The sequence below is a fragment of the Nansenia antarctica genome (assembly GCF_963989245.1).
Source record: "Nansenia antarctica genome assembly, chromosome: 4".
In the NCBI taxonomy this organism is placed as follows: domain Eukaryota; kingdom Metazoa; phylum Chordata; class Actinopteri; order Argentiniformes; family Microstomatidae; genus Nansenia; species Nansenia antarctica.
Window position 1 is genome coordinate 13,496,115 of NC_137689.1, and position 17,843 is coordinate 13,513,957.

Here is a 17,843-nt window from a genome sequence, read left to right on the forward strand (position 1 = left end):
TTATTCAGTATGAACGAATAAACCTAATGAATTGTGAGGCAACTGCTTCCAAGATCACAGTGATACCAAGAGCTTTAATTGTTCTCAGAAGATTAATAACACGGTTGAATTTGAAGTAAAGCTGGGACAGGTGGTCTGTTTCTACATGTCTATCCATCAGCATCTAACTTGAAGAGTTGTATAACAGTTGAGGGCCAAAGTACCATAGACGTAATTATAATCTTGAAAATAAAATAGAAGAAAAAATAAAAAATACATTCAAAATGCCGACTTATGAGAACACATTTGGAACTACAAAACAAAACAGATTTTATGGTCTTTATGTAAATGTCAAGGAAGAAGTCACTCAAGTTATTCAGTTCAAATGGAAACAGTTAACAATTATGTACATAGATGCCTACTGTTTATTTATTCATAATAGCAAGTGTCAGTTCCAAATGTGCAATGAGCTCAGTCCTCCAGAAGGGGATTCCTACTTCTAAGTATTGCTTAAGCTTCAAAATGTTCTTTAGATTGATTAAGAAAAATTGTTATTAATAATGCATGCAACAGCATCCTTGTAAGACTAGTAAGCACTTTGGAGAGTTATGTCTGTGAGAGAAATAAGACGGACAGATTGGTTTAAGAGGCCATAAAAAGTCCTTGGCATCAGTTGTGTTGGTACTGCTCCACTCGGGCCATACACGAGTCCAACCAGAGAGAGGTTGCCAAAGAAAATGTCGTCAATTTCATTGACACACTTAAGAACAATAGTTTCAGCTGTCCAAAATCAAAATGAATCATATTCCATTTTAGGTATAGACAAGTTACAGTAAAAATCCCCTTGCCAATGCACTATAGAGGTGACCGGTCAGAAACAGTCCATTGAAGTTCTGAGCCAAACTGGCTGTACCAAACCCCTTCAGTCTGCTCATTTAACAAGGCAATAAAGAAAACAAAAACCTTCATAATCGATCTTAAAAAAATACAAAATGTACATTATACTGTTGCACATTATATACTTTCCATCTCTTTAAGGACTTCTAATAACAAATAACTTATTTCAAAACAAAAATATTTGCAGGTCGACAGCTGTACAGAACCATATCATAATGAATTGTTTTATATTAGGCTGCTTCAATCAAACTGTTTCTTCAGATAGTCCGTCACCCTAAACGACACACCCACAAAGTCTTAATGATTGCAAACCATCTTAACAATGACATCCAAAGCACCATTGAAACACAATGCCGAGAAATAAACAGTTTTTTCTTCTTTTCTTAGGATTTACAGTCCAACTCCATTTTTTATAAGATAAACATAAGTTGATACGGTCTAGAGGATATTGATGGCTTGATGTCGTTTTCCATAGTCTACAGCTCGATCCCCCTGAATGTCTCGATCTTCATCATCTGAAAGGAGATTAAAGAGAGAACATGAGGGTGTGCTTGTCTCCTTTGTGTCTCAGTAACATCTGCTTGTTGCTCGTCACAATCAAAGATGTCCCTGAAAGTCATCAGGTGTGCCCTCTACATAACAGTAACGCCAGCATCGATAAACCATCTAGCCCCTAACCATAAACCATCTGCCATGGCATTCTTAACACTCAATACTTTCTCATCAGTGTTCATCAATGACACCTTCATTGGCAGGGACAGAACTAGCAGATGATTTCCATGAGCCAAGTCCACAAATCTTTTTGCTTTTTCTTAATACAGGTCATAACACCAAAAACACTTGGGCTTAACCTGTCGAAATGAATGACAGCTACACAATAATGACATGAACAAACACACAGACATGCATTTGGAACTGTATGGACCACTCACACAAACACATCTCTAATGGTCTACAGGTGTGCACAGAGATGTTCAGTGGGCACAGACAGGTGGCAGGGCACAGGCAGTGGGAAGCACAGGCGGGAAGCACGGCTGGACTGAGCATGCAGACTTTGAAGTGGAGTCTCTCACAGAACTCACTGGCACAGGTACCCCCCCCCCAACATGAGTTGGAATAGGGTAGGGGTTTAGTATACACTGGTAAGAGGCCTGCTCTCCAGCCAAAATGTCCCACGACTAGGCAGCCCTCTGACCCAGAGAACACGTCTTTTGTGGCAGGAAGGAGGAGGGGGCGGGGGGGGTAACTGGGGGTGCTGAGGAGAACTAGGGTGGGGCTGCTACTCTAATGCAGGGGGGCAGCAGGAGTGGAGGAATGGTGACAGAGCTGGACACCCCCTGGCTCACCTTGGACGTCTTCTTCCCCACCATCACCATCCTCTTCCTCATTGTAGGCCAGCTCGGCCTGCTTGTCCGCCTCATACTCACCCACGTTCCCGTCGTCCCCATTGTAGTCCGCCAGCTTAGAGCCGTGCTGCGGATCTACAGGGGACTCGTTCTCATCAAAGAAACGGCCTGTAGAGGCAGAGAAGGGCCCCATCAGGAAGGGAAGAAGCAAAGAGTGTGAGAAAGAAAGAAGGGGAGTGAGTGAATGAATGAGAGAGAGAGAGAGAGAGAGAGAGAGAGAGAGAGAGAGAGAGAGAGAGAGAGAGAGAGAGAGAGAGGGGGGCGCGATAAAACTAAGAAACGGAGGGGGGCAAGATGGATGGATGGATGGCTGGGTTGAAGAGAGAAGGGGAAGCTTAATATAAGATTATGGCTGCATAGGACCGCTCATACTTCGTATAGTTACTAGGGTTGGTTTCATGGACGCAGATTACGGTAAGACTAATCCTAGACTAAAAAAGCATCCCCAATGGAGATTTTTTCCATTGCAAGTGTGATTTAATCCTGGCCTAGGCTTAAGCCTGGTCTGTGAAACCGGCCCATTAAATTCCAGAGTGACATATTAAATGTGCTTTTTTCATGTAGTGTGAATTCACTTCACACTATTCAGGAAGTACATTCCAGTTCTATTCTAGTCATCCAATTAAATGGAGCAGGACAGGACAGGGGGTGGGTCTGTAAGAGATATTGAACCAATTACAGTGAACAACATGGTTCAGCTACAGATGACTACACCTTAATGAGGGGTAGCTTGTTGAAATGTGTAAGCTTACTGCATACACTTGACTAAAACAGTAGGCTCTTAATAAAAAATAAAAAAAATAAAAAAGCTATGGTTTAGTATGTAGGACATACTTCTAGTAAACGGTAGGCAGTATGAGCGTTCGGACGAGGCCCATATGTGAGGGGGGAAATGAAGAGTGGCCTTGCAGCGATAGTTGAGGGAAAGAGGGACTGGAGGCAGCGCAGAGACTGAGGATGAAGCCAGGAGGGGTGGCAGCTGCTCTGGGGGTGGAGGGAGCTGAGGGCAGAGGTGCAGCACAGGGCAGCAGAGGGCAGCAGAGCTGAAGCCAGGCAGCAGGAACATCCTGACACCCTAAGAGTCTGGTGGCCACTCCCACTGTGACCTCCGTGTCCAACGGCCATCCCTCTCTCTGTCTTTGGCGACAGAACGTCAAAGTGTTCACAAACAGCACAGAACTTCACCTACTCAGTTAGAACGGCTGATGTGAATGTACTGCGAACCTTATGATGAGAGAGAGAGAACCAAGATAAAACGTATACGTCTAGAATCACAAGAGCTCACCTACGACCACTACCTGACCTCTTAACCACTTTCTTACACTAAGATCAAAACCTGGTTGGCCACACTCGACCATCAGGACTCCATAGAAGTGTGTGAGCACTGTTGGTTTGTTAAGCCCCCTGAGGTTACAATCATTTGAAAACATGCTTTTTGACAGGGGCAAAGCAGAGTAGTGCTTTTCAATGCTAACCATTCACATCAGGTAACCACGGCTATAGCCAGGTAAAGGTAGTGTGCGTTAGAGTAGTCTACTCAGATCAGTACATTTTGGTTGCTGAGAGCTGCATGTAGGATATCTAGAAATGTGTGTATGTTATCTACTGTTAATATTTCCCTTTAAGCAAAGCATTCCAATTCCAATAATGTTATCAAATATAATTTTAGTCAATACATCTCGTTGGTTTGGAAAATGATGTAAATATATTTTAGATATACATTAATATTGTTAAGTGTAAAAGAGACAGTTGGATGATAATGACTCAGTTGGTAGAGCATGGCGCTGGCATGCTCTACCCCCCCTCATCCCCGTTCACATGCACTCACTCTGGCGGTGACGCAGTGGCTCCGCAGGCGCTGGGTCTCTGGCACGCCGAGGCTCGATGGGGTTGGGCACCTGGGCGGGGTTGGGAGGCAACGGCAATCCTACCCCCTTCATCTGTAGGCCACCTGGTTTGACATTGTCTGGGGCTTTAACAAGAGGGAGGATGAGTCTATGAACAAAACATTTGACTAGAAATGAGGGCTGAAGGTAGATTCTATTCCATTGCTTCTCTGTACCACCGCCTATTAGTGCCCTTGCACAGACACACATGCATGTGGATGAGAGCAATAGGCCTATGGACCTGGGATGGGTTCGGTTAGGCTATTCATGGTTGTGTCAATCACAAGCCTACAAATTGAGTTGAGTGGACATTCTGGACGTACCTATGAGCTGTCTCTGCTGCTCTCCAAACTCATCTGCCTTGATGGCTGCCTTGATGTCCTCGTCAAACAGCACAGGTCTGTCTGCCACCGCCTGGGGAGGCTGCTGCTGCTGGAGGGGGCCCATATGGGCCACTGCTGGTTCCTCTACCCCCATGACCTTGTCCTGGAGCACAGGCTGGTCCAGAGAGAGGCCTGGGCCTGCCCCGGCCCCGGCCCCAGCCCCAGCCCCTACTCCAGCATCAGGGGCCTCTATGTGGTTCTGGGTGATGGCTGGCTTCTTCAGGGCTGTAGGGAGAGAGACAGTAGGGGAGAGAGAGAGAGATCCATTTCAGTTGATATTGGACATTTTTCTGTGTTTGGAATCATACTGCTGGAGTCATTATCACGAGTGACTAAAGCCTCCTACACACTGTGCGAGTTTGGGCTGTCCCAGATGAAAGATCACCAGTCGTGGCAATATCTGTGGTCGTGGATCCAAAACGGTGGTCCTACGTCGTACTGTGTGTATGGTTCAAAGATGACTGATGTTACGGTCTTGCGACAAATATCTGACAGTGTCAGAAAATTTGGACGATTGTCTGTGAGCGTCTCGCAATGTGAATGCTGCTACGACCTACGTCAACTAACTAACAAATAGAAATGCAGAATGGAATGACGCAATGATCAGAGCGACAACACAGTAAATGGTAAATGGACTGCACTTATATAGCGCCTTTATCCAAAGCGCTTTACAACGGCCTCTCATTCACCCATTCACACACACATTCACACACCAATGGTGGCAAGCTACCATGCAAGGCGCCGGCCCGCTCACTGGGAGCAATTTGGGGTTCAGTGTCTTGCCCAATGACACTTTGACATGTGGCCAGCCGGGGCTGGAATCGCCGATCTGCCAACCTTGCGATCATTAGACGGCAGCTCTACCTCCTGCGCCACAGCTGCCCCACACAACACAAGCGCTAAACTCAAATGCAATGATGGAGGCTAAACGCGAGGCAACAGAAGCCTTGTTTGTACGATGTGTCTGCCAGCTGCTATCATGACCGCACCAAGAAGGAATGCCACTATTGCAAGTGCACGCTTCCTGCTAGGCGCCATTGTTTATGTTTATCGCTGCCGCCTGCTGCCATGGGAGCCGGACGCACGCTGATGACATTTAATGACGACGCTGATGACGCTCCCTCGTAGCCTACGATTCAAGTTTGTGGCTCGTGGCACAGTGTGTATGCATCACATTGCGACATGGTCGTACCCAAGATTGTCGCACAGTGTGGCTTGCAATAAAGATCACAAAAATCTCAGTGTGTAGGAATTAATTAGCTTAATAGAGACCATACGACTCACCAAATTGGATGTCATCTATTTTTCCCACTTCACTGTCCTCAATACCAGGCATGCCTGCATCACTGCCAGGCTTCCCCATCTCCTCTGTATAGCCAGAGAGAAGAGAGAGAGGGAAGAGCAGAATGACCAAGAAATGGGGGTTAGATGAAACATCAAATAGCAAAAATATACTTAGACACTAGGGCTGGTTTCCCCCGGTAACGTGCAAACATCTGCTTTAAAGCCACTTGATGACCCGTGTACTAGACTATGGAGAGTCTCCATTGAAAGTGAGATGTAGTCCTGGACTTGGGGAAACGGTCCCTTAGTGCCAACGTGGTCGCTACCTTTCAGGTCAGGGCTGTCCCGCTGGTGTGTGGCCTCGGTGTGGCGCTCCCCCACTGCCTCCACCTCCGTTCCGCCTTCAGCACCTCCACCGCCAGTTCCAGCCTTTCTGATATCCACCACACTCTGCAGAGAGAGAGAGCGAGAGAGAGAGAGAGAGAGAGAGAGAGAGAGAGAGAGAGAGAGAGAGAGAGAGAGAGAGAGAGAGAGAGAGACAGAGAGACAGAGAGACAGAGAGAGAGACAGAGAGAGAAGGTTAAATATAACCACCCCCATTGCTGGATAATGATATTACTGACACTAACTGGGTGATGAATACCACCATTTAGAAATGAAAATGCTAAGAGCCTCATTAGGGGCTGGCAACAACGAACCTGTCTCAGCTTCACCGCCTCCTCCTCTAAGGTCTTTCTACTTTCTTCATACTCGTCTTTCAATTGTGCAATTTGGCGTCCACACTGCAAACTAGAAGAAGAAAAGCAGTTACATTACAATTACAAGCTCTAGAATTGCAATTCATGGCAATACTTACAGCAATAATGATAACCTCAACTTTTAGCCATAGTGGTGATTTTGTTAATATAGAGCAAATACATAAAATAAGTCAATCTAGAAAAGAGCAGATTTGAGTTTGACGCACCTTTCATATTCCAGCTTCTTCTCCAGGTTTGTACTGTTGTTCCTCACCTCCCTCACCTGATCTTCCTGCTTCATGTACTCCTGCTTCAGCTCCTTAACCTGCTCTGCATCCAACAAAACACACACCAAAGCTCCATTTCCATGCTCATCTCTGCCTAATAGAGTGCCCTCCATAAGTAGGAAGTAGTTTGTCCTCTTTTAGCTTCAATTACTATGAGGTTAAAGTAAAGTAGAGACCCTCATCTTCAATTCTTTTTCCCCCCTCCTGATTGGTTTCTCCATTTAGAAATTACAAACCTTTTTATACATAGTCCCCCCCCTATTTCAGAGCACCGAAAGTGTCGGGAAATTGGCTCGACAGGTGTTTCTGGTTAGTCAGTTGTGTTCCTTCACATCATTTGTGCATAAGAGAGCTGTCAATGTCTAGTATTGATTCTAGGCTCTGCATTTGCCTTTGGAGCCTGCTGTTGGTGTCTGTCAGCACCAAAGAGACATCAATGGAAGTCAAGAAAGCCATTATGAGGCTAAAATATTATTTTTATTATTTATTTTGCCATTTAGCAGACGCTTTTATCCAAAGCGACTTACAATTACGAATTACAGGGACATTCCCCCTGGAGTAACTGAGGGCTAAGTGCCTTACCCAAGGGCACACTAGTAGTGGTGTGGCTTCAGGCGGGATTTGAACTCACAACCTTCCGTTCACAAGTCCAACTCACTATCCACTAGACCACCACTACCCCTAAAATATCAATCAGAAACATAACCAAAACCTTAGACTTAGCAAAAATCAACAGTTTGTAACCTTTACGTTAAGTTTGTTTACAAAAGAATGCACTGGTGAGCTCAGCGATCACTAACAGTCACAGTCACCACGCTCTCCGGAAGGTAGGCGTGAATGTCTGGCTACCCTCCACAGAATATGTCCCCAGCTGAACTAGAGCCTTCACTGCATGGTGCAAACCACTAGTTATCCTCAAAAAGGAAGGTCAGGTTACAGTTTGCAAAAAAAAACTAAAAAGCCTGCAGAGGTCTGGAAAATTGTCTTGTGGACAGATAATACAAACATGATCATGTACCAGATTGACCCCACTTTTGACCCCATAGCCCTAACCCTAGTTACAAAATGCAGCTTTAGTTTGTAGGTGACCATAGATAGGGTTAGGATTAAAGGTTACAGGAGTTTAACTGCTAGCTACAACAACTCCTGTGTTTTGCTATATCATAACCTATAGAATCATTAAAGACAATGAGAAAACAAACAAGTTGCTGCTACCGGCTCTCATTGGGAAGATAAGTGGTTGCTGAACAGCGCCCTCTGCTGCTCAGTCTGCTCTTACCTTTCAGCCTCTGGATTTCTGACATCTGAGCTGTGACATCACTCTGTAGCCTAATCTGTAGGAGGGGAAATAGGAGGGGATAGGTTGGTTCACACACAGAACGCTGTGCTAATTGTATTGTCATGGTGGAGTCAGACACAGGCAACTCTGGGTGAACTTGTTAGACTGCCCCGGAACCCGCCCCCCCCGCCCCCCAGATCAAATACATTTCTTTGTCCCGTCTTCCCTTCCCCCTACCCGGACCACAATAAAACAGCCTGCCGTGTTGCTAAGTGACCTAAGGAGGGAGCCATTATCCAACTACTCCTCATTGGTGTGACCATCCACCCTAGAGCCTCGCTAACAAAGACCGATATGTCATCTCTTCTTCTGCATCTATGAAATTAAATTAAACATTGCAATTTGTACATTCACTTGGTGAGGGTAGTGCCTCATATCTCAAACATGCCTATTTTCGATCCAAAAACTTTTCAGTTGAAAGCTTTCCCACACAGTAACACACACCTGGATAGACCATAGGACACTGCCTGCTTGAGAAGCCACAGCTGACAGACAAAATGATGTGTCCGAGTGCTGTCCTCCTACACCTCTAGCTGACCCTCTTCAGGCCTATAGATCAGTTAGCTAGAGCTCAGAGCTCCGGTTAGGGTAGGCCTAATTTGTTTGTGCTCCCAATTGAACGCAGCCCCGCCAGATTCTCAATGATGGGTCAACTAGGCCAAGTCACTAAGCATCTGGCCTGTCTGACTCCCTCTTTACGGGCCTGTCCTGTGTTTATTCAGTGGGGTGATGGTTGAGGAACAGTCTCCCTTCAGACCCGTCTGTCCCAAAGTCTCATCAGTAATTTCCCGTCCAGGGAATTAGATTAAATCACAAAGGGGCGGAGTCTCGGGGGAGAATCCGGCGCTTTAATCAAACCCACACAGTGAGGGATGGAGCCGTAGCGTTAATGAGGCAGAGTGCACACAGGAGACTCGACAGTAATTACTGCGTCTACGTCATCCTTCCATGTGGTTCGTGCAGTTGCCACAAAAACCTGCTGGGAGGACAATAGCGGTGCTCTTTCCCCGAGTGTCCTACAAAGACATTCATTCATCACAAAACAAAGCACGAAGCACCCCCCGAGCTTCATGTGGAAACTTCCTCATTGCAACGCTTCTCTATTCTTCAACCTTGCCTCAGGTAGAAGGTAGGCTAACATGTACAACTGGTTTATGCAGTGGTTTGATCAGATCGGGCATTGTGATTGGCCGAGGAGTTTAAAACGAACATACAAATATGTACATTTCAAGCCTGCAAACTGCGACACTTTAAATAAATGTGCAATAACACTATGTGCAATATGACAACCCTAGTCGTCTATCTGTACAGTATAGTATAGTGGATAGTGTACATAGCCTTTATTTATGTAAACCAGCTCCTTCCCTTCTTGTGTTTCTTTTAAAGTTTTTTTTTTTTTTTCTTTCCTAACACCAGGGGAGCCACCCCTCCTAAATTTCGTTGTTTGGTACCTGTACTGTAGCAATGACAATAAAGACCATTCATTCATTCATTTTTAATCTATAACACATTTTACCTGTCTACCATACGTCACAGTAATATCCCTGTGCAAACACTCGAATTACGAAGACAATCGTATCACGTTACATTGACAACAGTGGCTTCGAGCCGGGCCTAACAATGCCCCTCAGCTGTGACTTTACTTATGATAAAGCACAGCCTCTTGTCCCTGATTGCTTAAATAACAAAAAAAGATTGTGCTGTTGTCAAAGAGAACAGCTACATGTATGACTCCAGCATGAGGCCATATGGCAGGCAAAACTGTTTGTTCCAAGTCTAAACTGTCGGTTTATCACTATTATAAAGCAACAAGGGAGCACTCATGTCTGTGTACTGTAACTGTTTGCTCACACACCCAAAGGGTGAGGCTACACTGCATACATCCTGTCTTGGTCCCTTGAGTATAGTTTTAGTATGATACACCAGTAGCAACAAAACCAGGTCAGAGACACTTCAGAGATGCATCTGAATTCTGAAATGCTTGAAATGGACTCACAATATGCTTCTGGGACTTGAGCTCGCTTAGTGATGCGCTACACCGGCCGCAGAAGCCACACGTCTCCATTGACAAAATGGGTTGGTTTTAAATGCGGCCGATGACTGGCAGAAAAACGGCCAAGTTGCGGTATAGCGGTGCTAATTTTATTGTCATGGTGGATTCAGACAAGACAACGCTGGGTGAACTCTCTTGTAACAACTGCCCCAGAACCTGTCCCCAGGACTTGACAGCAGTGTTCAAACCCCAAAAGAACAGAGGAACAGGCTGACATCAGGACATGACCATCGGACACCATTGACATTCAGTAGATGAGCTGTAATTATAGTGTATAAAGTTCTGCCCATACAATAGGGTGTGAGCATGGCTAGCCCACACAATACCTGAGAGCAAACATCTGTGACAATGGGAACAGAGGGACAGGTGTGAGGGACACGCCCTCAGCTATTTACTCCATCCACACTTCTAGGAAATGGCTATCAAGAACCGGTTCCAGTTGACATTTACAATTTTGAGAATGTTGAGCATCGGTTCCACATTGTTTAATCCATCAGAACACTTTTTTTCCCCACACAGAAAATGTATCAGGAATCGATAAAGAATCAGATCGATAAACAGAATCGATAGTGGCATCGGTATCGAAAACATCTTATCAATTCCCATCCCTACACACCTCTGAGGCAATTTGACGCACATCAACATATCGAGCTGTTTGGGACGCAAAAGAAAGAGTAGAAGTAGACAGTGAGGTCAAAAGGAGGCTTCTGGGCCATGTGGCAGGAGGACACTAACAGACCCTGCCCTGTCCCTGTTGCTGGCCACACAGATGAGCCCTACAGTGAAGCCCCAACTGGGGGCCCTCGACCCCCACTTAGGGAGGCTACGGCTGGTGGGAGTGTGGGGCCCTGTTTGTTCAGCACTGATATTCATTCATCAACAGCCTGAGAACTGGACTGGAAATTCCTACCTGCACACTGTGCAGAGCAAGGGTGTGTAGGAGCATTATGTGCTAAGTATTTAGTTACATATTTGCTCTCCATTTCATCTCCAACAGTCAAAGACATATATGCCCAGGATATCTTCCCTGCAGTCGTGCAGATCAGCACAGAGGGATCTCAAGAAAGCCTGTAGTAGGCCCAATATTGCCTGGACCTAAAACAGACTTTGTAAATACTGTAAAGCTAGATAAAGCTCTGGTGTACAAGTAGGTGGGATGGAATTGTTACATGTCAACTAGTCAAAGGGATGCTACAGGATTTGCCTATATTTTTTCAGCCACTAGTTGTAAAATGAACACTCTCAAGCCAAAAACGAGTCTCTGGAATAGAAAACATGTTAAGAAATGACCTCGTTGCACAGAGGTCTCACCTCCCAATATCATTAGCTTTAAGCTCATTTGGCAAAGGTTTGTTGCCCATAAACTAAAGGACTGTGTAGGGTCTAATGAGATTGTATATCACGAACAACCACACAGCCAAACACTTAAGAAACAATTATGTAAGAATAATCCTGTAGCATCTGAGTTGTAGCCTAACAATACATAACAAGGCTCCTCTTCAACCGTGGATGTTCTAGGCCTGTATGTATTCCTTACCTTTTCTTCTGTGGACTTTTTAACCAGTGCATCCCGAGCCTGCAGCTTCCCCTCCAGCTTGCCGTTCTCGCCTTCCTTCTGGTCGACCTGCCTCCTGTGCGTGTCCACCTGCGCCATCAGCTCAGAGTTGCGCTTCTCCAGGCGGCCGCGCGCCGCGTCCGTGCGCTTCACCTAATTAATTAAATAATGTTGACATTTAGCAGACGCTTTTAATCCAAATCAGGGCAGGGGTAGAGGCAGGTAGAGGGGTAGCAGGGGTAGAGGCAGGTAGAGGGGTCAGGGCAGGGTTAGAGGCAGGTAGAGGGGTAGCAGGGTTAGAGGCAGGTAGAGGGGTCAGGGCAGGGTTAGAGGCAGGTAGAGGGGTAGCAGGGTTAGAGGCAGGTAGAGGGGTAGCAGGGTTAGAGGCAGGTAGAGGGGTAGCAGGGTTAGAGGCAGGTAGAGGGGTAGCAGGGTTAGAGGCAGGTAGAGGGGTAGCAGGGTTAGAGGCAGGTAGAGGGGTAGCAGGGTTAGAGGCAGGTAGAGGGGTAGCAGGGTTAGAGGCAGGTAGATGGGTAGCAGGGTTAGAGGCAGGTAGAGGGGTCAGGGCACACGTCACCTGCGTCTGCGCCTCGGCCAGGTCCTCCAGCAGCCTGCCGTGCCTCCGGGACACGGTCCAGTAGTTGAAGGACAGGATGCAGATGATCACCACCGACGCGACGAGCACGAAGGACGGGAGGCGACCTCCCCGTCGGTTAGGGCCAAAACCCACCATGGTCAGAATCGGGGGGGTCTAACCTTTAGCTGCTTAGTCTGCTGCTAGGTACAGTAATGCTTTCACTAAGGAAGCGATCGGGTAGTTAGTTGACATGCCCGTTGTGCACAACGGCAAATTAGCTACCTAGAAAGCCCTTAGATCCAGCAAATAGTGTCAATTAAATACTATATAGCATTTCCCAACACTGGAAAAATTGAAGGACGATCCGAGAGTTTTAAGAGTTATCCGCGCGCCTTCTTCTTCCTCCTCCGTGCTCCTTCCTCTTCTGTCTTGTTTGCATGAATGAATGAATGCTTTATTTCGAACATGTGAAAAAAGAAATAGTTATAACAACAAAAAACAAAACAAAAACAAAAAACAAACAAAAAAACACTATTTACTTAACATGTCCGAAAAGGAGTAGGAAGAAGCATAAGCGTATTTAATCCTACCCCTTCTCCAATACTCAGAGATTAATAATTAATAATCTGCAGTTAACTTCAATATTAATATAATATTTTTAAAATTAAATCAAATGTATTTACGTATGTACATATTTACCAACAATAGAAAACAGATAATGTAAATAAACAAATAATCTGTGAAAACAACTGGTGACTATCAAAGCCCTTCTTCCTCCTCGTACCTGGTGAATGCGTTCATCCGATGCGTCTGTCAAAGGCGAGGGACGAGACCCATCTGACTGCAGCCTGACGTGGCCTATCCTAGCTAGCAACACAGCAGACGTGGACAAGCACACTAGCTTAGTAGCTAGCCCAGCCCATGCATTCAAGACAGTCAAGTGCCCAAATGATCTGATCTGGATCTATTTACAATCTAAACGTTCATGGTGGACTGAGGATCACACCAGATCATCAGGTCATATTGTGTGCATGCTGGCTTATACATGCAACAAATCACAATCAAACTGTCTGGCTAGGTAGCACCTTTCCCCTTTAGCTAAACTGCCTTGGCTAGATAGGGCTAGCCTTTCAAATTTCGTGCACACTGCTGCCAAATTCAATCTCTGGCTAAACACCGATCGACATAGGTCGCTAACGTCCCATGCATATGAAAGCTGTATAAGCTAGATCAAACATGTGTTTGATCATGCATGCTAGGCTTGAGACAACGAAGGAAGAAGCCTTAAGCAATGCACAGCTAAACTAGGCTAGCTCACATTACCACTCTGTCTCTCCAAGCCCCAAAGCAATCAGCGAGGTGGCTGGCTAGCTAAAGCTACAGCTGCTTATTCCATGGTAACAATAGAAGCTCGCTCGGAAGGCTGTCTCTCTAGTTAGCCACCCTCCCTCACCTCCAAGCTAGCCCGGTAAACGAGTCACGTCCAGGTCTTCTGTGATGTGCATTGCATTGCATGTACTCCTCTCTGTTCCGAGTCTAGGTGCAATCGCTTGGTTCGTTCTCCAGCCCTCTCCTCTGGCAACGCCACTGTTTCAGGATATAATTGAGAGATGTGGCTCGGGTAAATGTGACAGTAGGGTTGCCAGTTCCGTCTTATTGAATCCCCCCCTATCATCAGGGAGTAAAAAAACAAAACATGATGCTCAGCTGTTCTCGTAGTTACGCCCCCCCCCCACCATGTCTCCACTAAAAACTGGAAAAACTGGAAAAGCTTCCAAATTATTTGGCATTTCAATGTTGATAGTGTCAACTGTGTGTGGCATTACAATGGTTTCGGTTTCAGATTTCCCCCCCATCCCCATGCACGCTGGTCCTGGACCATACTCTAGTAATGTTCAATGAATCCTAATCTTAGCCCCTTAATTGAGGTCGCTCAGATATGGTTTTGTGTGTCACAGGTGGAATTCGGACCCCAGTTTCAGTTGCATACATACATAGCCATTACTGTCATTAAAACTGTCATTTAAACCAAATATGCAGCCTATATGTGCCTGCAGTCAGTTCCCACATTCAAATGAATCCTCAATCATCAAACAACTTTCCTCCTTAAAATTGTTTCAAACATTGTCTAAGACAATGCATTTTAACCTAAAACCAGTGTTGAAGACATTTATAATAACATATTATGTTATGGGAATGGGACCAGCTCATGTAGGGAATAGCTGAGCAGTGTCATAGGATAGGCTCATCATGGATGGATGGTGAAGAGCTAAACTATTTCACTCATGGCAGGACAGGATTTTACTGTGTGTGTGTATGTGATTGACTCTACATACGGTAATGAGAGCATTTGACAGGGCTACTCACAGTGTTTGGAGAGGAAAAAAATAATGAAAATTAATGAGAAAATGAATGCCCCATAAGATGAGAGGGGACATGGGACATGGCTTCAGTTTATGCTAGGAGAGAGTGGACACTATTTGGAGTGGAGTGGTGAACACCATAACCATTATGCACACAACACCATGAGCTGTGATCCCCATCATAGCAGGAAGTATCTGAACACTCAATTCAGATCAATTCAGGTATGCTCTGATGAAAGTCTTGTGAATGAAAGCTAAGCTCAATAAATGTTTGTTGCATTGAATTTAATTAAATGTGTGTTGCATTGATCTTGAGTGTGACAGTATTGCTCTTCATCTCATGCACCTCAGCTACTGTCAGGTGTGTGACAGGCCTCCTCTAACTGTGCTGCTAATTGACCATTGAGAGTGTGAGTCTGTGTATGGTGTCACTCACCTCATCAAATGTACCTGCATTGCACTGCATTCCATTTCAGATGAATCCAAGGTTATTTCAACATTAGGGGACAGTGCAGGTAGATGGTAGATGCTCAGTAGATGGCACTATTACTATTGGTGTATATGGTGGTGGTTGAGTGCAGATGATCCCACTTCAATCCCTCTTTTTTTCTTTTTAAATGTAATCTTCTTGTGAGTTTTATGGGGATGACACTGGGTCCTTTCTTATGTTATATTAATTTGTTGTTCGTGCAGTCCGCTTATGTGATTTACTATTGAATTTGATGAGAATTGGAGTGTTGTACTGTAGTATGTTAGCCATTATGTGATAATGCACAGTATTTGTTCTTACAGTATGTTGTTTGTCGCATAATAAGTTAACACTAGAGGTAGTGTTCACAGTTCTGCCTATGGCAATTTGTATACGGCTATTTCCTTTATTATCATTTTGTATGTACATTTCTTTTCTGAATGTGTTATGCACACCTTGAAACTGGAAAGCCAAATGTGGTGGAACCCCAGAGAAACAGAGACAGAAGCCAGGAGAATATATAATGATTTATTATGGAAAATATAAACAAAGAAATAGGCCCTACACTAACTAGTGGAAAAACAAACAAAAGGTGTGATGCAGGCGATAGTTATGGGGTGTGTAATTATACTATGTGTGTGTGCGTGTATGAGGTCAGGGGTGTTGTATGATGTGCTGCGATACTACCCTAGTGAGCAAAGTCCGAGATCCTTATCGGGTCAGGAAGAGTGATCCATGAGAGAGTAGTCCAGAGAGGAGTCCAGGGGTCGAGCCAGGGAGAGAAATCCAAATGAGAGAAGTCCGAGGGGGTCCATACAGAAAGTTATATCCAAGCGTTGGATCTCCGTCTGTAGCAGGGTTAAGTAGGCGGCTGTCCCGGTGGTGATTGGGACAGCTGGGCTGAAACGTAATAGCCCACACCTGCTGCAAACGGAGCCAGAGATCCGGCCCACTCAATCCGGCCGGGAGGGGGCGCCAGAACGAGGCTCACGGGGGCGTGTTAGATTAGGAGGCACAACAGTACCCCCTTCCTCAGGGGAGGCACCGGACGACGGACCCAGGGCCCCGGGGTTGGCTCGGTAGAAATCCTCCAATAAGGACGGGTCGGCGAGATAGGACGCAGGCACCCAAGTCCGGTCCTCGGGCCCGTAGCCAACCCAGTCCACTAGGTATTGAAACCCGCGACCCCGGCGGCGGACCTCCAGTAGTTTGTTTACCGTCCATACCGGGTCCCCATCATCCAGGACACGGGGCGGCGGCGGAGCCGGGCTGGGGGAAGACAAAGGGCTGGCGGCCACAGGTTTAAGCTGGGAGACATGGAACACCGGGTGTATTTTGAGGGAGGGAGGAAGGGTCAAACGTACCGCCGTGGGGTTGACGATACGGTCCACGGGATAGGGACCAACGTACCGGGGGTTGAGTTTCCGGGTGGAGGTTTGGGAGGTCTGGAGGGGCAACAGAGGGGGTTGGTAACCCAGGGAACATTCGAATGGGGACATACCAGTGGCGGCGCTCTCCATAGTGTTGAGGGAGTACTCCACCCACGGCAGGTATTTCGCCCAGGAGGAGGGATTGTGGGCGGAGACACATCGGAGAGCGGCTTCCAGAGCCTGGTTGGCCCGCTCGGCCTGCCCATTGGACTGAGGGTGGTACCCGGAGGTGAGACTGGTGGTGGCCCCAATGCCTCTGCAGAAGGCCCGCCAGACCTTGGAGACGAACTGGGGGCCCCGGTCAGAAACCACATCCGAGGGGATCCCGTGGAGGCGTACGACGTGGAGAGTTAGGAGGTCCGCCGTCTCGGCCGCTGTGGGCAGTTTCGGGAGGGGAACGAAGTGGACCGCCTTGGAGAACCGGTCCACGATGGTGAGAATGGTGTCGCACCCCTGGGAGACAGGGAGCCCAGTAACAAAGTCCACGGCGATGTGCGACCACGGTCGGCTGGGCACCGGGAGAGGCTGCAGGAGACCCGCAGGAGGCCGATGGGAGGCCTTACTACGGGCGCACACCGTACAGGCGGCCACAAACTCCCTGGTGTCCCCCCTGAGATTGGGCCACCAGAACCTCCTCCCGATGAATGCCGCCGTCCGCCGCTCGCCGGGGTGGCAAGCGAAGCAGCTGGAGTGGCCCCACTCCAACACCCTGGCTCGGACAGCTGTAGGCACAAACAAACGGTTAGGGGGTCCGGTCCTAGGGTCTGGTTCGGCCCGCTGAGCCTGTCTCACCAAAGCCTCGACGGGCCAGGTTACGAACCCCACCACCCGGGACGGGGACAGGATGGTATCTCCCCCCTCAGCGACACCCGAATCCGCCTTGGGGAACTGGCGGGAGAGAGCATCAGCTTTGACGTTCTTGGAGCCGGGACGGTAGGTAAGGGTGAAGTCGAAACGACTAAAAAAAAGAGCCCAGCGGGCTTGTCGAGAGTTGAGCCTCTTGGCGGACCCAAGGTAAGTGAGGTTCCTATGGTCAGACCACACCAGGAACGGTAGTTTGGCTCCCTCCAGCCAGTGTCTCCACTCCCTCAGGGCCTCGTGAACCGCCAGCAGCTCCTTGTTGCCCACGTCGTAATTTTGGGCCGCGGGTTCGTAGCGCCGAGAGAAGTAGGCGCAAGGGTGTATCTTCTGGTCCTCC

The 17,843-nt window shown here is 47.0% G+C and overlaps 1 protein-coding gene across 2 annotated transcripts; it reads right to left on the reverse strand.

Annotated features, from left to right (window-relative positions):
* Positions 1-177: 177 nt before the first annotated feature.
* golm2 (golgi membrane protein 2) lies at positions 178-13,896 on the reverse strand. 2 transcript variants are annotated; one of them, XM_080527968.1, is made up of 12 exons: positions 13,837-13,896; positions 13,168-13,250; positions 12,384-12,835; positions 11,789-11,959; positions 8,139-8,193; positions 6,800-6,902; positions 6,534-6,624; positions 6,162-6,285; positions 5,836-5,919; positions 4,492-4,776; positions 4,111-4,254; positions 178-1,391 (listed from the first exon to the last, which is right to left on the reverse strand). In XM_080527968.1, exons 3-12 carry the CDS (start codon positions 12,537-12,539, stop codon positions 1,315-1,317), a joined length of 1,290 nt encoding a protein of 429 aa, XP_080384094.1. In that variant the 5' UTR covers positions 12,540-12,835; positions 13,168-13,250; positions 13,837-13,896; the 3' UTR covers positions 178-1,314. The 2 variants fall into 2 exon arrangements, with proteins under 2 accessions (XP_080384094.1, XP_080384095.1); XM_080527969.1 differs by adding an exon at positions 2,223-2,390 and having other exon boundaries at positions 13,168-13,864.
* Between the last annotated feature and the right edge of the window lie 3,947 nt (positions 13,897-17,843).